At 38.9% G+C, this 23024-nt stretch overlaps 1 protein-coding gene and 1 pseudogene across 1 annotated transcript in view; both read left to right on the forward strand.

The window, feature by feature from the left end:
• The window catches only part of PGAP1 (post-GPI attachment to proteins 1), a 108974-nt gene that overhangs the window by 17210 nt on the left and 68740 nt on the right, over window positions 1–23024 (forward strand). The window contains exon 4 of the mRNA XM_006878741.1: window positions 12015–12186. Coding sequence (XP_006878803.1) covers window positions 12015–12186 — 172 coding nt within the window. The remainder of the gene's footprint in view (window positions 1–12014; window positions 12187–23024) is intronic.
• LOC102866914 lies at window positions 8581–10498 on the forward strand (annotated as a pseudogene).

The following is a 23024-nucleotide window of genomic DNA, read 5'->3' on the forward strand; positions in this document are numbered from 1 at the left end:
TAAAAAAAAAAACACAATAGCAGGCCAGCAGCTAAAATCACATGATGGTATCCACTGGAAGAAAGGCAATGGGGAGATAGATCTATGAAGCTTGATATGGACGGTGTGGTGAAGAAGCCTATGTCAAAGAACATCACAAAGATCTCAGTAGTTCCAAGAAGGAGGGGAAGGCAGGCAGGACTGAAACTGAAAAACATGGGGGAAAGACTGTATGAGGAAGACGTCGGCAGGCAGCACAGAAGATGAAGAGAACACTTCAAGAGGAGTTTAGGAAGCCTCTTAGTGAAAAAGAATTGAAATCGATGTGAATGCAGCTGTTAGAAACAGTACCCAGAATATTCAACAGATTTGGAGAACACAGCAAGAGCAGCAGCAGAAGCTCAGTCACGAATTGGGTCAGCAGTTTCTGACTTTGTGTTACTAGTGGAATGAACATTTGAAGAATGCTGAGGAACAAGAGATAGAAATGATGAATGATTCTACAGCAACAGAGACGTCTGCAATCATCTGTAATTCTTCCGGAGCAGACACTGGAAGAAATGAAAAATCTAATGAGCAGTTCATAAATGACATGGGGAAGGATGACATAGCTTTTTTTTTAATCTTAATTATGATTTTATTTCTATTTCAGAAATATATAAGATGATTTTTACATTTTTATGTCCTGATTATATAAATGTGAAACTGAGAATGAACTATCATTTTATTTGGGCACCAAAACAAAGTTTTGTTTTATAAAAAACCCAAATTAAATTATAATATTATCATTTTTACTCTTAATAATTATATTCTTCAATCTTCTTCATATTATAGTATAGACAGAAAAGAATCACGTGAGAAAAAAATCAGGGAAGAGTAGATTAAATTAAGGCAGAAGAGATACAGCCAGGCAAGAAGTCTTGTCATACTTGTGGTTGACCAGGAGGCCTTTTCTGATAAAGTGGTCATATCATCAACCCATTTGTAAGTTATCATTTATACAAACCTCAAAATGTCATTGAACTTTTTAGCCAATCATTTATACAAACCTCAAAATTTCATTGAACTTTTTAGCCAATCACAACTTGATAGCATATTAGTTTATTTCCAATTTTTTGCTAATATAAATATACTGTACTAATATGTGTTTATTTTTCAATGCTACAAGTTACCATTTGGATCTTTTTAACAGCTTCTTTTTCTCCGTTGAACTGATTTCTTTTTAAGTCACTGTCAGCATACTTTTATTTATTTCTTTAAACTTGATTTCCCTTAATTCTTCAAACAATGAGTACGATATTTTATTCTTTTATTTTTCTATAATTATATTTTATTAATTTTCATAAACATTTACAGAGATTTTGGGCTTCCACTCATTCATTGTTGCACTATTCTCTCTACCCTCCTCCCAGTTTGTTCTTGTCCAAATGCCACAGTGCTTGTCAAAGCCAGTTCTGATTAATCTTCTTTGTCAGTGTATCCAATCTTGACTTGGTGCCAATTTGGTGGCTCAGAACAGCGTACAGTGAACTAAAACAACTATGGGAAGCATGCTTCTCACAACTGCCAGTCCTAAAGACCAGAAAGGCAGCATATGCCCTTCTGGAAGGGGCAGGCAGTATGGGCCAGTGAAAGAAGGAGTCCAATGTCATGGAGCAAAATGTATATAAATTGTTGAATGGTAAACTAATTTATTCTGTAATCTTCCACCAAATCCACAGTTGTTGCTGTTGTTGTTATGTGCCATTGAGTTTCCAACAAACCCTTTGTACAACAGCTCTGAAGCCTGCCCTGTCCTAAGCAAGACTCATTGGTTCCGACACATCTACCCATGTTCCCCCAGTTACTGTATCAATCCGTCTCATCCAGGGTTTTCCTCTCCTGTTCCATACCTCTTCCCTTCTAAGCATGATGTCATTCTCCAAGGATTGGTCCTTTCTGACCACATGCCCAGAGTTATGTGAGACGGAGCTTCAAAATTCTAGCTTCCAAGGAGAAACTTGGTTTCATCCTCTCCGAGACAGACCTGTTTGTTTTCTTGGTGGTCCATGGTATGTTCAAGACTTCTCCAACACCACAACTCAAAGGCATCAATTCTTCTATCATCCTTAGTCGTCCAGCTCTTTGATGTATAACAAGTAATTGTGAAGATCAGGCACACATTAATCTCTACACTGATATTGTTGATTCTCAGTACTCTAAAGAGATCCCTGACAGCAAATTTACATAATGTGATTCATCTTTTGATTTCCTAACTGCTGGTGTCAAGAGTTTTGACTGTGGGGCCAAACAAGCTGTAATTGTTAACATCAGTCTCTTCTCCATCTATCATGACCCAGTGGTAAGAATCTTTGTCTTCTTGTTGAGCTGAAATCCATATTGAAGACTACATACAGTCTTTTGACCTGTAGCAAGTGCTTCAGGTCCTCCTCAGTTTGAGCAAGCAAGATTGTGTCATCTGCATAACATAGGTTGTTGATGAGTCTTCCTCCAATCCTGATGCCACATTCCTGCTTATAAAGCCCAGCCTCCCCAATGATTTGTTCTACATATAGATTGAAAAGGTATGGAGACAGATTGCATCCCTGATGCACTCCTTTCCTGATTTTGAATCATACAGTGTTTCCTTTGTTCTAAGAACTGCTTCCTGATCCAGGTATAGGTTCTACATAAGAACAATCAGGTGTTCTGGAATTCCCTTTCTTTTCAAGGTGAGCCACAATTTAAATGTCTTTGCATAGTCAATGAAACACAGATAGACATTCCTCTGGTACTCTTTACTTTCTACCAAGATCTATCTGACATTGACAATAATGTCTGTAGTGCCATGACCTCTTCTAAACCTAACTTGTGTTACTGGTAGTTCCTTGTCAATGTACTGTTCTAGTAATTTCTGGATCATTACAATAAAATAGTTTAAAAAATCTGTAAATTAGAGGTTAAATACATTTTCTAAAAACCTTTAATGTGGATTTCTCCTTTTATTACCAAGTAAGTGATGATGTTCTAGGTGCTGTCGAGTATGACTTACAGCTGCCCTCTGAACGACTTATCTGAACCCTGCCCTTTCCTGTGCCATCCTCACCCTCTCTGATACACTTGAGTCCATTATTGCAGTCACTGTGTCCATCTTGATGAGGGTCTTTATCTTTTTTGCTCACCATCAACCCATCCAAACATGATATCCTGTTTCAAGGAGTAGCCTCTCCTAGCAACACATCCACCATATGGGATGGAAGCTACACCAGCCTTGCCTCCAAGGAGCACGCTGGGTACCCGTTTTCTAAGACATACCTGGATCTCTGGTCTTCTGCTTCATCTCTGCTGCTGCTGGTGTAAGTCTGTCTCGTGCAAGAATCTCTGGTCCTGAAGGGTGTGCACTGCATGCCTGTTCCTTTGCTGGTGGGGAGACTCAAATCTGCCAATAAGTCTGCTCACTCTAACACAGTTCACATATTCCCACCCATCCACATCGCAAAGTCAAATTCACTGGCTAGGAAAGCCCTTTGAACAAAAAATCCTTAAGAACAGAGAGGCTACCTTTTGACTTTTCTAGCCATTAACTTTCATGTTTGAAGAATTAACTTCCCCCTTAGAATATACATTAGCTATATTAATGTATATTAGCTATATTAATATAAAGCATGTAAACCAACAACTTCATGCTTTAATCTCACCATTTCAGTTAGCCAAATTTCTGATTCATCCATCCCTATCAAATGTGTACTATGAAGAAAGAAGCATATTCCTTTCTTGAAGAATCTTTTGTTTCCTTTTGGAGATTTTGTATCGTTAAGCAAAGTCTAGTCAAGAGCAAGCTGTCAGGTTGCAGCAGTTAACACTAGCCCACAGCATGGAGTGTCTTCTCTTTGTCCGCTTGGGTTCTGGCCAGTTTATTTCCAATCATCTGTGGCTGGGTTCAAATGGGCCTCAGCTACAAACTCAGGAGTCCACCACCCAACCTTAGCTCCCACATGGAGCTGAGTCAACAAGTCAGAGGTCCTAAAATTCTTGTGTGTGTAAGTAATTGTGAAACTGGTTAAGATATCTGAAGCACCTGTCTCAGATATTGGGCAATAAAATAGCAAAAAGGACCGTGACCGTGGTGGCATGAGGGGATGCAAGCAACATGAGGTGAACTTTATGACCTCTGGCTTTTTGTCTGGAAGCAGTTTGCAGATCCTGGAACGCAGTTAGAGACCAAGCAGATCATACTGGAATAACTGGGTTAGACAGTCAGTGATTGGAATTTGGGGTTGCTGAATTGTGGAGCATGATGTATGTGAGAGGGAAGAGGTAGCGAAAGGAGCTTTAGAAATCTGTATTTTTGTATTCTCAGACTGAAAGCTAAGCTGAATATGCATAATAAGAGTCTATGAGATGGTGGCATACCAGGGGGGAAGAATAAGAATGTGTCTAGCCTGGAAATAAATTAACCTCTAGAGCAATTGGAAAGAATAATAAAATTATTTGACATTGGAAATTATATATACATATATATTTTTTTTTAAATCAGTGATTAAATACCATTCACACTGGGTTCAACTGCTCCCATCTCTCCCTTGGTAAGCCACCTTCTAACAGAAAAAGCTACTGAGAATAGTGAGCTGAATTCACATTTCAGAGGACATACATTAAGGTAACAGGTTCTGACCAATCTGAGTGAGCATACTGGATAGTGGACCGAAACCCCAGAAATTACACACTTTAGTAATAGGGCTATACTAAATATAATCTGCTTGCTGCAGAAGATCAAACACTACTGTCTTTAACAAGGATTGCATCTCAATGTAAAGAAAACAAAAATTCTCACCACTGGACTGATAAGTGGAGAAAAGATTGAAACTGTCACTGACTTCATCTAACTTAGATCCATAGGCAACACACTTGGTACCTGCAGTCAAGAAATCAGGAATGTATTATGCTGGGAAAGTCTGTGGTCAGGGACCTCTCCAAATTATTGAGGAGCAGTGATGTCAGTTTGAGGACTAAGGTGCACTTGATTCAGGTCATGGTCTTTGCAGTTACTATACTGTTTGGGGTGGACAGTGAATAAGGATGACGGAAGAAGAATTGATGTTTTTGAGTGGTGGTGGTGGTAGCGTTGCAGAAGAGTACAGAATATCCCATGAGCTTCCACTACTAGGAATATGTTGTTGTTGTTGTTGTTGTTGTTATGTGCCATCGAGTCACTTGCGACTCATAGTGACCCTATGTACAACATCCCTAAACTCTGCTCTGTCCTGTGCCAATCACACCATCTCCGAGACACCCATGCCATTACCCCAGTGACTGAATCAGTCCACCTTATAGGGGGCCTTCCCCTCCTGGGCTGTCCCTCCACCCTACCAAGCATGATGTCCCTCTCCAAGGACCTGTCCCTCCTTGCAACATGTCCAAAGTATGTTAGACGGAGCCTCAGAATCCTTGCCTCCAAGGAGCAGCCTAGTTTAACCCTCTCCAGGATAAACCTGTTTGTTTTCTTAGCAGTCCATGGTATATTCTCCAGCACCACACCTCAAAGGCATCAATTCTCCTTCTGTCCTCCCTAGTCATTGTCTAGGTCTCTGATGTGCATAACAAGTGATAGCAAAGACCATGGCCTGTATCAGGTGCACCTTAGTCTCCAGAGTGATGACATTGCTCTTCATTACTTTGGAGAGGTCCCTAACAGCAGATTTTCCCATTGCAATACGTCTTTAATTTCCTGGCTGCTGGTGCCGAGAGTGTTGACTGTGGAGCCAAGCAGATTAAAGCTGTGAACAATCTCAATCTCTTCACCATCCATCATGATGCTGCTAGTAGGCCCAGTGGTGAAAATCTTTGTCTTCTTGATATTGAGCCTCAATCCATATTGAAGGTTGCAGTCCTTGACCTTCTACAGCAAGCGCTTCAGGTCCTCAGTTTCAGCACTTCTCATAGAGCCCAGCCTCCCAGATAATCTGTTGTGTATACATCTTGAAAAGGTATGGAGATAGGACACATCCCTAGTGTACACCCTTCTCAATTTTGAACCATGCCGTGTTTCCTTACTCTGTTCTCATGACTGCCTCTTGTTCCAAGTGTAGGTTTCTCATTATTACAATCAAGTGTTATGGAATTCCCATTCTTCTCAGAGTCAGCCACGGTTTGTTATAATCCACACAGTCAAACGCCTTTGCATAATCAATGAAACACAGGTAGACATTTCTCTAGTACTCCCTGCATTCAGCCAAGATCCACCTAGCATTAGGTACAGTATCCGCAGTATCACAATCCCTTCTAAACCCAGCCTGCACTTCTGGCAGTTCTCTGTTGATGTGCTGTTCCAGTCATCAAAGTTAAGGAATAAAAAAATCTCGTAACTTTACTAAGCAACAGATTGGGAATCTCATCAGATGCTTAGAATATAATTAAAAAGGAAAATTTGGAATTGAGATAATAATAACCATTATTTGATGGTAGATTAGATACTTTATAAGAAGAGATAATTGAACTTAAAGGTAATTGTTGTTGTTGTTAAGTGCTGTTGAGTTATAGACGACTCATAGTGGCCCTATGTACAAAAGACCTGAACACCATCATTTCTCCAAGTGCATAGTGTCCGGAGGCAAGCTATTTTGGAAGTGGATGCTACTCCTACTGCCAACCTAAATGTAGAAGAGTACAGTACAAATTAATTATTCAAAATAATGCCTAGATTGGGAGTTCTGGTGGCCTAGTGGTAAAGAAGCTGCACTGCAGTCTGAAAAAATGCACAGAATTGGAGCTCTGGTGGGGCGTAGTCCATAGAGGGCTGTGTGCCTCTGGTGGTTTGAATTCACCAGCGACTCCAGTGGAGAAAGGTGGGCAATCTCCTTTGCCGTTTACAGCCCCTGAGCACCCACTTCAGAGTCAGTCAGCTATGAGTTGCTTCCAGTTCAGCGGCAGTGACTGAGTATACAAGAGATAAAAGGAAGAAAATAAGGAGAAAGGGACCTATGGGATAAGATCAACCAGTTTATGAAGAATGACCTCCCAGTTTCAAGTTTTGATTATCTGTGGTGTCAAAGGCTTATTGTTCAAAATGCCTTTCCTCGCCGGTGGTTAACTAATTTGTGCTGACATATTCATTTGGTTGAGGAGAGAAGCTTAGGGTGCGATATAAGCCCAGCTCTCGTAGAGGCTTACATAAACTCATGGGGCCTTTTTTTGGGATGCCCACTATCCAGTTACACTGCACCTCATAGTCTACAATGATCAGCAGTCTCTGCAAAACCTGTCTACATACCTCCAGGCAAGTGAGTCACTCCCCTGACATGTCTGAGTCTCTGGGAGACTTTCCAGCAAATGAGCAAACCCAGGAGACGTAGAACACGGCGGGGACTGACAGAGGGACTGTTGATACTGGACACCATGGAGTTACACAGCAAATCAAACATTTGGGACACTTGGACTCTGCTCTTCTTGTAACTAGTCTGCTACTAATCTTAGCAGAACAAATTATGAATACAGATTAAAAATTTTCAACAAATGGATTCCAGAAACTCAGATGCTAAGCAGAATAAGCACAATAAAAGCGTATCTATGTGTAGTCTAGTAAGAGAAAAACTGAAGATGGAAAAAGTAGCCATGGGGGGGGGGATAATTTACAGGGGAATAACTGAAAATTATCATTGATTTTTCATTAGAAACAATGGAGAAAAACCCCAAATCTTTTAACTTAGATTTGCATATCAAGTAGAAATATCTTCAGAATGAATATTTATAGAATAACAATGGCTGACAAAATTTGTCACCAGAAAAAAAATATTAAAGGAAGATCCTTATTCTGCAGCAAAATGATGTTTCTAAGTGGGCTACCATGTTCTCTTGTCAGTATACTCTTCTAGTTGGTTTGGATGATCTCAGCAATATTATGCTTATATGTGATATTAATGTTACGAATTCTGGTTATTAAGTATAAAAGAAAAACAAGTAGAAAATTGCCACCATAGTAATAGCTTCAGAAAAGATCTACCCATGGATGTAAAATGTTGAGAAAAAGGTAATCAGTAGAATCTGAAGGTATTTTTCCCTAAGATACCAACTGCGAAGATGAAGAATAAAGTGAAGGAATCTAGCAGATACCATTTAACCAAGATTAGAATCAGTAGTGATAAGACATTGCCTTCCTGAACTCTCACATAGAATATCGAGAGGAGTTGAAAATTAGTGACTTAAGCTTCCAGTTTAAGAAGCTAGAAGATGAATGAGATAAACTTAAATCGAGGAAAGTTAATGATAAAGCTGAGAATGGAAACTAGTACATGGAAAAAAGGGACAGATAGTAAAGAAAATGAGTAAAAACCAAAGGCCAAATATTTGAGAAGATTTCCCATTTTTTATCAACTCCTGGCTTTAAGGTTAAAAAAGAAAACAAACTAAGTGGCGCTGTGTTCCAAGGCGCCTGTGCAAGACTGCAGGTGCCCGCTGCCCTGTGGGCGGTGACTCCCCACCATTCCCGAGTTTTAATTGTATTAGATGCTATCATTCTGCAAATGCCTTTTTAAGGAAATGGCTACATACAAGTGTAACAACAGCCAATACTAAATGCATCACGGCTGAATGAGTTTCTCATGTATCCTGACTGTGGCAATTGCCATGGGAGATTGGATGAATGTTAGAGATCCAGAAAGCAAAAATACTTCTCAATATATCTTAGAAACCAAGATGTCCCCATCAAGTTTATATTCACATCAGGTACTAAGCTCCTTAAAACCTTTATCAAAAATGTACACAGTCAAATTATTTGTATCTTGATCAGGAATTGACTGCTTTCCGTTTTATTATGTGAAGAATAGAAAGATAAAAAGGCAAAGAGTGAATTAAATATATTTGCAATTTTACATGGTATGAATAAACTACTTGTACTACAATTGGAGAACCATCTAGCTCAGAAAAATGTGGAAACATGGAAACTAACTGGGAATTGATATGGACCATTTGCAAAGCTGCTATGCAAAGCTTATGGAGCAACTGGAAACTCCCAGGAGGGAAATGATTGGACTTCAGGAAAGAGACAGAGAGTTACAATACAAGAACCAGAATTTGCACCAGCTACTTAAAAATGAGAAGGATGAGGTACAAAAATTACAAAATATCATTGCAAGTCGAGCTATTCAGTATAATCATGATATGAAGAGAAATGAATGTGATTATAACTAAAGGAATGTCTGCATCAACTTGTTAAGAATAAGAAAGTTTAAAAAATAGTTATGGATGTTTTGAATCATGTGGGAAAAGCTGATGGAAAGAGAGGCTCTTGGAGGCCTGGTAAAAACTGAAGCTAGGAATGAAGATGAAATGCATTAAATTGTCTTCAAAATTATGAATATCATCAGAAACAAATCCTAATGGGAAATGCTGAACTTAAGAAGGTTCTTCAGCAAATGAAAAAGGAAATGGTCTCTTTTCTTTCTCCCTAAAAGCAGAAACCTAGAGCAAGACCTGATGAGAGTACAGGAACTGTTATTTCTGATGTTGAAGAAGATGCTAGGGAGCAGAATCGAGAGAGAATGTGGGACCTTTCCTGTGAATCTGTGAGAGAGCAGCTTATGAACAGCATCAGAAAACAGTGGGTAATTTTGAAATGTCTGGGGTAATCGGTGTAGGTGTGTCAGAGGCAATGCGATTGGCACAGGATAGAGCAGGGTTTAGGGCTGTTGTGCATAGGGTCGCTGTGAGTCGCAAACGACTCGACGGCACATAACAACAACAACATGTAGGAAAATTTGATAACCAAGTTTCAGTGGTACACTTAGGAGGTTATAATGACGAAGAGGTGATTTTATGGCAAGACCATGAACAAGAGGGAAAAACAGTGTAAAGAAATGATTAAAACTCAGCAGCAACTTTTAGAGCAGCAGCTTGCTGCTGCATGTGATGATGACATCACTTCTCTACTGTGAGATTGTTATTTACTGGAAGAAGAAGAGTGGTCTCTATTTAAAGAGCAGAAAAAGAATTTTTAGAGAGAAAGACAAAGATTTACAGATGCTGCTGTTTGCCTGAGGTTGGAGAGAAAAGCATTTGAAGAACGAGCCAGTTGGTTAAAGCAGCTGTTTTTAAATATGACGGCTTTTGACCACGAGAACTCAGAAAATGTGGAACTTTTCAGTGACTTTTCAGGAAGTTCTGGTCAGGACAACCTTAAAATACACACAAAGCCATGACAAAAGAACCTTCAAAGTGTGCCTACTGGGTCTTCAGTTTGCACAGCTAAACTTACTAAATCTCTTCCTGCTTTTCCTTCTACTTCAGACTTTGGCCAGACACGATCCTGTGTATCTGAATATAGGACTGCCACATGGTGAGGTTGGGTTAGTGAAACAAACTGACAAAAAGTTCAAACAATGAACTGGATATAACTCCTGAAGAAACTAAACCAAATCAAGTTGGAAGAGACTGTCTAACTCAGACATGGAGTATGGCATCTTGATCTGGATCTCGGGAAGGTTTCTATGGGGGATGCTCCTTGACTTATACAAATTCACACGTGGAAAAAGATGATTTACCTTAAACATGTGGTCTAAAATTTTCTCCTCTCATATGTTCCTAAACTTTCCCATCTAAAATGAAACAGGGTGTGTCATGAAAGTCAGTCATCTTTCATAATTTAAGAAAGCTGGTGTGAGTGGTTTTTTTTGACTAGCCTGTCCTTCCCCCAAAAGCTAAAATGTTAAATCTATTTTACACGTTGCCACAAATCACAGCAAAAAAATGTGTTTCTAAGCACAATCATCAGTTTAAGTATGCCCCAACGTGTAAAAGGATATAAGCACTCTGGATAAGTATTTTTTAGTAACAGAAGCATCTGGTTCTGTGAAAAGCATGTATAGGTATTTGGATGAGAACAAAAGAATGAGTTTCTTCTTGTAGGTATTGAAAATAGCACTTTTAGAAAACTGATTATTTTAAATGTTTAATTTTTGTTTTACATATAACTGGCCTTGGAAGTTTGACCCTTACCTGAATGTGTAATGTAGATTTTTAACAAAGCAAGCTCTATATTTATTATATTTAGTGTGATTTGAAATTAACTCATATGTTTTAAGTTGAAATTAGTACATGTTTAGTACATAGATATGCATGATTATGTTACGAGACTTTAAGATTTAAAATTTTGCATATCTATAATGATAGTATTTCATGCCAATAAAATTTTTTTAAATTATAGTCTCTATACAGATATATTAGGGCCATTGCCATGCTACATTTAAGCATTTTTAGAGCCATCTGTGCAATAAAGGTTCAAAAGTTAAAAACAAAAACCAAAAAAAATCTAAGTGATCAATTGATATGACTAGAAAAGGAGACATCACTACGGAGCCTGCTTTGTGGTCAAGTACAGCTCATGATGACCCAATGAACAACCGACCTGAACACCACCCTATTCTGTGCTGTCCTCACAATCTCTGACACACTGAAGACCATTGGCGCAGTCACCATAGCAACTCACTTGGTCATGAGTCCTGTCTTCTGCCACCCTTCCACCTTCCCTAATAAGATAACCCTTTCTAAGGAATAACTTCTAGCAACATACCCAAAGTATAGATACTAAGAAAATAATATTATTAATTTACAGCAATAAATTCAATAAATCAGTTGAAATATACAAATTCTTTGAAGAATACAAATTGCCAGGGGATAGGAGAAGCAGAAAATTCAAGTACCCTTGTATTTGTGTTTTACTGTAATTAAAAACCTAACATACAACCAAAATTCTGCTGCTGCTACTGTAGTGGTAAATTTTATCAAAATACATCTGGAGGAGAACGATTATCTTGTTTTATACAAACTGCTTTAAAGGAAGAAAAAAACCCGAATTTATGTTATGAGTCCTGCAATGCCTCGTATCAAGATAAAGGACACTATGAGAAAATAACATGTGTACACTAATTGAAATGGCATGAAAATATATTATTATACCTTAAGCTGGGAGGTTATAGAAATAGTTTAATCTTCATTTTTCTGTAGAATTGATTATATATAGAGTTTACTTATATTAATTTTTGTTTCTTTTTTTAAAAAAACAGGGTCAAGAATTTGCTCCAAAAAGTGTCGTGATAATTGGTCACTCAATGGGTGGCCTCGTTGCAAGAGCATTGCTTACACTGAAGAATTTTAAGCAAGACCTGATAAATCTTCTTATTACACAAGCAACACCTCATGTTGCTCCTGTGATGCCATTAGATCATTTCATTACAGGTAAGGATTGTTACAGAAACACTTATTTATCTCCACTTGATTGTTCAGGATTAAATCAATCAATAATCCTGCAGCCACTTCCTTTTAGAGTGCGCTACAGATCTACCAAGGAAGCCTGGTGGGGCAATAGTTAGGAGCGTGGTCCAAATGCTTGGTGGTTTGAACCCACCATTGACTCTCCTGTAGAGAAGAGAAGACCTGTTGATGTACCGCTGTAGAGATTGGAGCCTCATTCACTTTATGGGGGAAGTTCTAGTCTCATATAGGCTCGCTGAATTGGAGTTGATTGTCCAATAAAACCAGCACATTTATTATATGTTTGTGAATATCTTGCAAATGAAGTTTTTGTGACTTTTCAACCTAGATTTGCAGTTGAAACTGCTGTTAACATTCTGGCTCTACCATCTTACCATGTACAGCATGTTTTATACTCCTTAGCTCCTATGGCGCTTCTTACACTCATTCGTGATGATGATCCCCTGTCTCTTAATGTATGTTTAACCATATATTTTGTTCAGTTTTTTTTCAGTACTCTATTTCAAATTAAACATACTTAAACTCCCCCTGCACCCCCACTGCTGTGGCATTGATTCTGATCCTCCATCAGCGTTCTCAAGCTGTGAACTTTCAGCAGAAGAGACTGCCCACCTTTCTCCTGAAAATTAACTGGTGGATTTGTACTGCTGACCTTGCAGTTAGCAGTTCAGTGCTTTATGCACCATGCCAACAGGGCTCTCTAGGAATGTCTGGTTTTTAAATACATAGGGTTTCAATGCTGTATAGAGTGATTTGTTGTTGTTGTTGTTGTGTACCATAGAGTCAGAACTGACCTGTAACCAACCCTCTGGCAAGTTTTCAGAGGAAGTTAATCATGTGGGAGGAGTTGTCCCTCATCCTTCTCCCAGAGATTAGCTGGTGGATTTGAACCATATGTCTTCAAGATTACAGCACAGTTCTTACCACTAGGCCACCAGAGCTCCCTCCATATAGTGAACTAGAATTGTTATTTGAGTATCATGTTAGGAATATGTACTAACTTTGTATAGTGTAATAACTCAGTTTTCATTGCTTTTCTATGAGATAGGATAAAGCAGAGAAAAAGAAATAACTTGATCTTAGACATGCACTTTAACATTTAACTCTACAACCTCATAATTGAAATATGTTATTGTTATAAACCACTGTCATCAGATCAGTCTCTTAACGTTAGGAGGCATGTGGATTTGACTAAGGAAGAACGTTCTCCTCAAAATAGAGTCCTTAATAATGTGGAGGGAGTAAAACTTTCTGTAAAATGACAAAGGCCACGTGGAGATGGCCATATCTGACCTTTACCAGTTTTCTAAAGCGAAGCTGTCCCTGTCAACAACATCAACAGCACAAAACCAATTCCTGTGAGGTCCGACATGGCCTCCACACTCCCATACTTCTTTCTGCTCTTCTCAGCACCCATCTTAACTGCTTTACTAGGTCCAAAATCTGATGTAGTAATAGATCACAGAACCACATTGGGGAAGTCAAAAGGTTATAATCCAGGTTAGTAGCAGAATACAATTAGCTTCTGAAATGTGCTCATAGGCACTTCAGTTGAGCCTCATGCCTTTAGGCTAGTGTTACAAAGTTTTCTTTCCTGCCGGTATTGGCTCTCACCACCTCCCACTCCACACCCAAAGTTATCCAACAAACTTGGGCAGACACTTTTACTTAGCTCTGGCTCTGTTTGTGGTTGGTAGCAGTTCTAAGGTCAGCTCTGTCTCATAGCACGTCTCTGATTCTCTGCTGTGGCTGTTAATCTAGTCCTGAAGGATAGTTGGATACTCTTGCTTGCTCTTCTTTGCTAGTGGTGAGGTTTCTCCTTCTGCTGCTGGATCTGCTAAATTTAATAGTGAGACTAGACAATCCTCTTTGAATCCCCTTGTGAATAGGCTAACAGTCTCCAGTCACATATTCCCATACATCCATGTGGCGAAGTCAAATTCATTGGCTAGGAAAGCCATTCTGAATAATAAACTCCACACTTTCATAACTTTCTTTTGTTATTTTGACTTGGCTCAAAATGAGAATGAATAGTTGCAAACATCCATTAATTATTGGAATGTGGAATATGCAAAGTACAAATCTAGGAAAATTAGAAGTAGTTAGACATGAAATAGAACACATGACGATCACTATCTAGGCAATAGTGAAATGAAATGGACTGATATTACCATTTTGAACTTGATAATTATATGATCTATTGTACCAAGCAAGTGAATGCTTCAGGCCTTTTGTTCATAGGGTCGCTGTGAGGTGTGCTTGACTCGATGGCAATAAATAACAACAACAACATTATACCAAAGGTAATAAAATGAGGAGGAATGGTGTTCCATTAATAATAAAAAAATACATTTCAAGACATCCTGAAGTCAAACAGTAAGTTGACAATATTCACATGCCTACACATAGAGGACCAGATAATATTACTTTTATTCAGATTTGCCCACCAACTCCTAATGCCAAAAATTAATAAAGTTGTTTAGCAACTTCTGCAATCTAAAAGTGATTAAGCATACAATCACTATCTAGTGATAATTAACTAGGGATGAGAATGAAAAAATTGGGAACAAATAATCTCCTGAAACATACTTTTGAACATAGATTAAGTAAACATATGGAAGAAATGATGAGGTAAAAAAGCTGAACTGATTTTTGGCAAGCTCTGGTGGCCTAGTGGCAGGAAGCTGCACTGCAATCCCAGGGGTGAGCTGTTCTAATCTACCAGATGCTCTGCTGGAGAAGGAGGGACAATCTCCTTCTGTACCAGTCAGATCCAAGTTGATGGTACATACACACACACACAGACACACAAATAATAAAAATTTTTAAAAAATAAAAAGCTGAACTGATTTCAAAGGGTGGCTATAGAAAAACCAAAAATAAAGTAGTTGTTATGTGGAGTTGAGTTGACTATGACTCACAGTGACCTTATGCCCAATAGCTCTGCACCCTGCTCTATCCTGAGCCAACTGCACTGTCTTTGACACACCTGTCCTCATTAGTCCAGTTACTGTGTCAGGATCTGACTTTCCTGGGCTGTCCCTGCACCCTTCCAAGTGTGATATTTTTCTCCATAGACTGGTTTCTCATGGCACCGTGCCTAAAGTATGTGAGACAGAGCCTCAAAATCCTTGCCTCCAAGGAGCAGCTTGATTGCACCCTCTCTAAGACATACCTGTTAGTTCTCTTGGCACTCCATGGTATGTTCCTTACTATTCTCCAGCACAAAAATTCAAAGGCATCAATTATTCTTGTTATATTTGCTCATTGTCTAGCTCTTTGATGCATAACAAGTAATTGTGAAAACCATGACCTGGATCAGCCACACCTTGGTCTCTAAATGGACATTGTTGCTTCTCAGCAATCTGGAGGTCCTAGTAAAGTAGTATAATGAAATGTACTAAGTTCTGGAGTTAGAAAACCAAAAGGTCAGAACATTCTCAGCATTTATCAGGTTGAAATAACGGAAAAAATACTTCCGTTCTATAATTGCAGTATAGAAAGATTCTATGGGTAAGATATGGAATGACATGGAAAGCATCAATAGAAGACATATGTGGAATCACTACCAAAAAAACTTTGTCAACAGACCACTTCAGGGGTTTATTATTATTTTATGCCGTCGAATTGCCTGTGACTCATAGCAACCCTTTGTACAACAGCCCTGAAGCCTACCCTGTCTAGAGACAGTCTGACTTTGACACACCCATTGCCCCAGTTATTATATCAGTCCGTCTCATCCAGAGTCGTCTTCTCCTGCACTGTCCCTCCACCCTTTCTAGTATGATGTTCTTCTTTAAGGATTGCTCCCTCCTTGCCACATGCCCAAAGTATGTGAGATAGGGCTTCAAAATCCTAGCCTCCAAGGAGAAGCTTGGTTTCACCCTTTCCAAGACAGGCCTATTTGTATTCTTGGTGGTCCATGGTATGTTCAAGACTCTTCTACAGCACTACAACTCAAAGACAACAATTATTCTTCCATCATCCTTAGTCATTGTTCAGCTCTCTGATGTGTAACAAGTAATTGCAAAGACCATGGCCTGGATCAGGCACACCATAGTCTCTAGACTGACATAGTTGCTTTACAGTACTCTCGAGAGGTCTTTCACAGCAGATATACCTACTACAATTCATCTTTTGCTTTACTGACTGCTGGTGCCAAGATTGTTGATTGTGGACCAAGTAAGTTGAAATTGTTAACAACCTCGGTCTCTTCTCCATCTATCACGATGCTTCCAATTGGTCCAATGGTGAGAATCTTTGTCTTGATGTTGAGCTTCAATCCATATTGAATACTACAATCATTCACCTTCTGTGGCAAGCACTTCAGGTCCTCAAGTTTGTGTTACCTGCATAATGTAGGTTGTTGATGAGTCTTCCTCCAATCCTGATGCCACATTCGTCCTCATAAAGCGCAGCCTCCCGCAAGATCTATTCTGCATGTGGATTTAAAAGGTATGGAGACATGACACACCTCTGATGCGCTCCCTTCCTGATTTTGAACCATACAGTGTTTCCTTGCTCTGTTCTGAGGATTGCTTCCTGGTTGAAGTGTAGGTTTTGCATAAGCCCAATCATATGTTCTGGGATTCCTATTCTCTTCAGTATTAACCACAGTCTGCTGTGATCCACACAATCAAATGCCTTTGCATAGTCAATGAAACACAGATACCTCAAGAGGTAGGATGTTATAAAAAAAACCAATGGTATTGAAGAACAGAGTCAAGGGTTTAGGAATTGATAGTTTGCCAATTGGCAGGTTGTAACAAATGCACAATGTTCAAAGCATTTAGCTTGCCTGTGCAAAGAAATTGAGAAGACAGCAACTGGCTAACTGGCTTGAAGTAATCCATACTGTTTGCAGAAAGGGAATCACATGTGGAAACTGTCAAACATCATTAATATCACATGCAGGAAAACTTTTTTTGACGTAGTTGTTTGCTGTCATTTCAGAACCAAACTATAGCTGACCCTACTGTGAGTTTTCAGAGGCACTAATTTGCAGCAGAGCATACTGCCCATCCTTCTCTCGTGGAGCATCTGGTGGATTTTAATCACATGCCTTTGGTATTGCAATGCAGCTTCTTACCACTAGGCCACCAAAGCTCCCCTCAAGATAATAAAAAATGATTGCAGCTGTGCATTGACATGGAAGTGCCAAAAATTCCAAGTCATATTCAAAAGTGGGTGTATAGTCAGGGGTAACTTTCTTGGTATCAGATGGATCATGGCTAAAAGCAGAGAATTCTAGAAACATGTTTGCTCATTTTTTTAAAGGTTATAGAAATGTCATCTATTATGCGGATCGTGAAAAAGATGAGAGATAACATTTGAAGAGTAGAAATTCTAGAACACTTAATTATACTTATGTGGAACCTGTCCACAGACCAAAAATCAGTCATTCAAACAGAATAAGGGTATACTGCATCATTTAAATGTTCAACTCCTAGGGCCTGAATAGGATGTGATCCACAGGTAGGAATCTGAGAATGGAGGATGGCTGGGAAACCCAACAAACTATGACAGAAGGACAGTGGGCTCTTAGCTAGCTACTTCTCCCATAGCCCAAGGCCATGACCAAGTAGAATACAGTTGTTTGAACAGAGCAAGGGATTATGTGTTGTTTAAACTCAGAAAAAGTGTATTTCAGGATTTATGTTTTCACCATACTTATTCATCCTCTGTGCTGAGCAGATAATTCAAGAAGCTGGACTGACAGTATTAGGAATAACAATGTATTAGAATTGGAGAAAGGCTAATTAATACCTGCAATGTGTAGATAACACAACCTTGCTTACTAAATGTTACAGCAACTTAAAAGCATTTACTGAAGAAGATCAAAGAGTACAGCCTTCAGTATGGATTGATTGTATGCAGTATACAAAAACCAAGAATTTCCACAACTGGACCAATAAGCAACATGATAGATGGAAAAAAACAGTCAAGTTGTCTAGGATTTCATTTTACTTGGATCATCACCTACATTTAACTTGGTTTCAAAATCAACTTCTATGGAACCAGATCCCAAGTGGCCTATTGCTGTTAGGAAATCTACTGCAAAAGACTTTAAAATATTTAAAAGAAGGAAGGGAAAAGCTGTATTTAGGACTAATGTCTGCCTAGCTGACACCATAGTATTTTCAGTCTTCTTATAAGCTTGTGAAAGTTGAAGAGAGAATAAAGGAGACCAAAGAATTGATACCTTTGAATTATAGGGCTGATGAATCTTGAATATATACCACGGCTTGTCAGAGGAACCAATGAAACTGTCTTAGAAGAAGTGCAACCAAAATGTTCCTTATAAGGGAGGATAGTAAGATTTCATTTCAAATATTTTTGGTCATTGGTAAAGTAGAAAATCAGAAAGAAAAAAAAAATATACTTGGCAGTGAGTTGGATTGGCTGTAACAGTGAGCTCAAACATAGCAACCATGAGAATGACACAGATTGGGCAAATGTTTCATTCTGCTATATGAGTCAGAACCAACTCAGTGGCACTTAGTAACAATAATGGTCTTCATATCTTAAAATTTTAGACTGCAATTGAGTCTTTAAGTCAAGATACCTTTTTTGTAATTGTTATTTTTATGTGCTGTTGAGTCACTTGAGACTCTTAGCGACTGTATGTACAACTCTGAACCCCGCTCTATCCTGTGCCAACATCTACCCCCATTACCCCAGTCACTGAGTCAGTCTCTCTCACTGTCCTTTCACCCTCCCAAGCATGATGTCCCTCTCCAAACACTGACTCCTCCTTGCAAGATGCCCAGAGAATGTCAGATGAAGCTTCAGAATCCTTGCCTCCAAGAAGCAGCCTGGTTTCACCCTCTCCAGAACAAATCTATTTGTTCTTCTAGCAATCTGTGGTATATTCAATACTCTTCTCCAATACCACACCTCAAAGCCATCGATTCTTCTTCTCTCATTCCTAGTCACTGTCCACCTTTCTGATGTACAGCCAGTAACTGCGAAGACCATGGCCTGATTAGGTGCACTTTAGTCTACAGACTGACTTCATTCCTCTTAAGTACTCTGGAGAGGTCCCTGCCAGCAGACTTTCCCCAAAGCAATTCATCTTTTGATTTCCTGGCTGCTGGTACAAAGAGTGTTGGTTATGTAATTAGCAGTTCTTTTACCATTTATTCTGTTTTGGGTTTTTTTTTTCTTTTTTTTTTTTTTTCATTAAGCCAGAATTAAAATGAAAAATAACAAAAACAAAAGAACTGGTTCAGAGGATGTTATATTTTAAGTTTGGGAGAATTCAAGACTCCTATTACATCCATTATAGATTCCCTGTTTATATTTGGTGGATACACTGTCCTTCAGTTAAAGAAAGGGGTCTCTGATTGGGCTCTGAACTCAGAGGGCATGTTCTGGTCTTGCCTTTCTCTACACATCAAGGAGAATGTGTGTGACAGAGACATAACCTCTGTGAGCCATTCCCTCTTCTTTTATGCTATGATCCAGGAACTTAAGACTTCAGGATATCTTGTCCGTGTGCCCCTAGCCCACTTTCTGGCCAGGGTGAGTCTCTTACTTGTATCTGCCTTCCCAAAGGCAGGCATATTCAACCCTAAACTTGAATTGTGGCCAAGAAATAAATTCTGGGAGATACATACATATCTTGACAGTTCACTAGAGAGTCTCATGATGCAGGATGCAATTGAAGCTGGAAGGAAGAAGGACAGCACAGTGTAGGGTCAGGGGTCTTTGCTCCTTTTGCCCCCATAATCAATGTCAAACTCTAAGGAGCTTGGGAATTCATTTCAACCTGACTTTGATAGAGTTTATTTCAGTGATACATTTGTCATGGTGGTGGTTGTGTGCCATTGAGTCAGAACTGACTCATAGCTGACCCCCCAGTAAGTTTTCAGAGACAGTAAATCGTCCAGGAGGAGATAACTCATTCTCCTGCTGAGCAGCTGGTGGATTTGAACCATGTGCCTTTGAGATTGAGGTAGAGAAAGTATACTTGGCAGTTTGCCAGCTAGATTTTTAACTTTTAAATATTTAGACCTATGATGTGTGTGTCATTTGTACTTTTGTTCTGAGCCCTGCAGGCAATAGGAATGGATGGCAACCTAAGTAAAATAAACACTGCTGAGATTTTTTTAATGGGGATGAGGTTTGTTCAAGACTGTTTGGAGCCCTTAATAGGATCAAATAGGAGGAGGTTAAAAATGTATGCATTTTACAGTATTGTTTTGGAAGTCTTAGCAATAGCAATAAGACAAGAGAAGGGAATAAAAGGTATCCAAATAGGCAACGAGGAGGTAAAATTATCCCTCTATGCTGATGACATGATAGTATACTTAGAAAACCCTAAAGACTCAGCAAGAAAACTATTGGACATAGTTGACCAATTCAGCAAAGTAGCAGGATATAGGATCAACGTACAAAAATCAGTTGGATTTCTCTACAGCGACAAAAAGAATACAGAGCCAGAACTAAGAGAAACAATACCTTTCACAATAGCTAATCACAAGATTAAATACTTGGGAATAAATTTAACCAGAAGTACAAAGGACCTTTTCCAAGAAAATTACAAAACATTACTACAAGAAACAAAAAGAGATCTTGAAAAGTGGAAGAATATCCCTTGCTCATGGATAGGAAGACTCAATGTTGTGAAAATGGCAATACTACCAAAAGCAATTTACACATTTAATGCAATCCCAATACAAATACCAAACCCATTCTTCAATGAGATGGAAAAGGCAATCTCCAATTTCGTATGGAATGGAAAAAAGCCCCGAATAAGCAAAGCACTCCTTAAGAATAGAAGAACAGTAGGAGGTATCTCACTCCCTGATTTCAAATCCTACTACACTGCCGTAGTGGTCAAGACAGCATAGTACTGGTACAATGACAGACACATAGATCAATGGAATCGAATTGAGAATCCAGAGATCAACCCATCTATCTATGGTCAACTGATTTTTGACAAGGAGATGAAATCAGTGAAGTGGGGAAACGACAGCCTTTTTAACAAATGGTGTTGGCAATATTGGAAAAATATCTGCAAAAGACTCAAGCAAGACCCACACCTCACTCCATACACAAAAACCAACTCAAGGTGGATCATGGACCTAGGACTAAAACCAAGGACTATAAACTTCATTACAGAAAAGCTAGGAACAACACTAGAAGTCCTAATCCACAACATAAACAGTCTTCCCAGTATCCTGGAAAACCTACAACCAGGAGAAGATAACATAGATGAATGGGATCTTCTAAGACTCAAATCCCTATGCACATCCAAAAACTTCTCCAGTAGGGTAAAAAGGGAAGCCACTGACTGGGAAAAAGTATTCGGTAATAACATATCAGATAAGGGACTTATATCCAGAATTTATGAAATACTTGAGCACCACAACAAGATAAAGTCAAATTTGTGTCTTCTAGGTTGCAACACCCCCATGATACATCTTCAAGGATATGAACATGTACGGCCAAGCACAATCAATAAGAGTGCATCTAAATTCCAAAATCAATCTCCATAATAGTCTATGTGTTTCCTACTGCCAAAGGGGCCCTTTAGAGTAGTGAGAGAAGATCTTCACCCTGAAACCCACAGCGTCCCTTTTCAGCAGGAAGTAGCTAAGAGAATACGCCATCCCCTTTTCCTTATGAATCAGGGTGAAGTCTCTCTCAGGGAGGAGTGATAGGGAATGGCAAAGGACACACCGACAAAGAAGATTAATCAGAACTGACTTTGACAAGCACTGTGGCAATTGGACAATTAAAGCAGACATTCGGATGGTGGGGAAGAAGAACAAACTGGGGAGGAGGGTAGAGAGAATGGTGCGGCAATGAAGGAGTGAAAGCCCAGAATCCCTGTGAATGTTCATTGAAACTAATAAAATTTAATAATAATTAAAAAAAATAAAAAAATTTAAAACAATGTATGCATTTTGATGATCAGAAAGGAAAAGGTTAACTAATTTACTTTGGCCTGTATTTGGTTATCTTTGATACTGGAAAATTATTACCTCTTTGAAAAAGTGAAAAATTATTTGCAGGTTCTTTCCTTTGAGCTATTTGTCATGCTAAATGAGTAAAACTCTAAAACTGAAATTTTCCCTTAAAGCATAGTTTCAGAACTATTATCAGGCATTGTCCTGGTATTAAATTTCTTTCTGTGCAAGAACTTGGCATGGTGAGGGCTCGCCGTAGTGGAAGGCCTCCCAGTCTCATAAGCAGAGCTAGTATTATTACTAGAGTGATCTGTAATTCTTTGATGTAATAAACATTTACCTTTAGAGAAGTGTTAGTGTTCTCTCTGCAACTTTGCTGTTTATTTAAGATTTAAAATGTTAAAATAATATCTTTTTAAAATGTTTATATATGAATTTGTCAAAGCTAATAAATTTGGGTACCTTTTTATTGATGCCCTTAACTCTTACTATATGTGCTCTGATATAACAGGCAAAGAGTAATATGCATAAAATTATTTTACTGAAAATAAGGAAGTATGTGTAACATACTATTTACAGAGCATTCAGAAGGCTTAAGAAATTTTGTTTTAAGTTTAAAAGCAATATATGGCATTGAAGCCGATGAGGGAGAGAATAGTTTAAAATTAATATATTTTAGGGCATTATGATTATCATAAGAGTCCGGAATGAGGGTTGCAGAGTGGCGTATACTTGGGGTGGGGGAGGGGATTGTGTACAAATGAAGGAGTTTTTCTTTTGCTTTTCAAGGAGAGGAGCGAACTGGGGGTGGGGTGGGGGGGTGTGGGCGAGGAGAAAAGTGCAACAATGAATGAATGGAATTCCAAAATCTCTGTACATGTTCAT

Source organism: Elephantulus edwardii, unplaced genomic scaffold (genome assembly GCF_000299155.1).
Source record: "Elephantulus edwardii isolate Elephantulus edwardi_28Jun2011 unplaced genomic scaffold, EleEdw1.0 scaffold00001, whole genome shotgun sequence".
Taxonomy (NCBI): domain Eukaryota; kingdom Metazoa; phylum Chordata; class Mammalia; order Macroscelidea; family Macroscelididae; genus Elephantulus; species Elephantulus edwardii.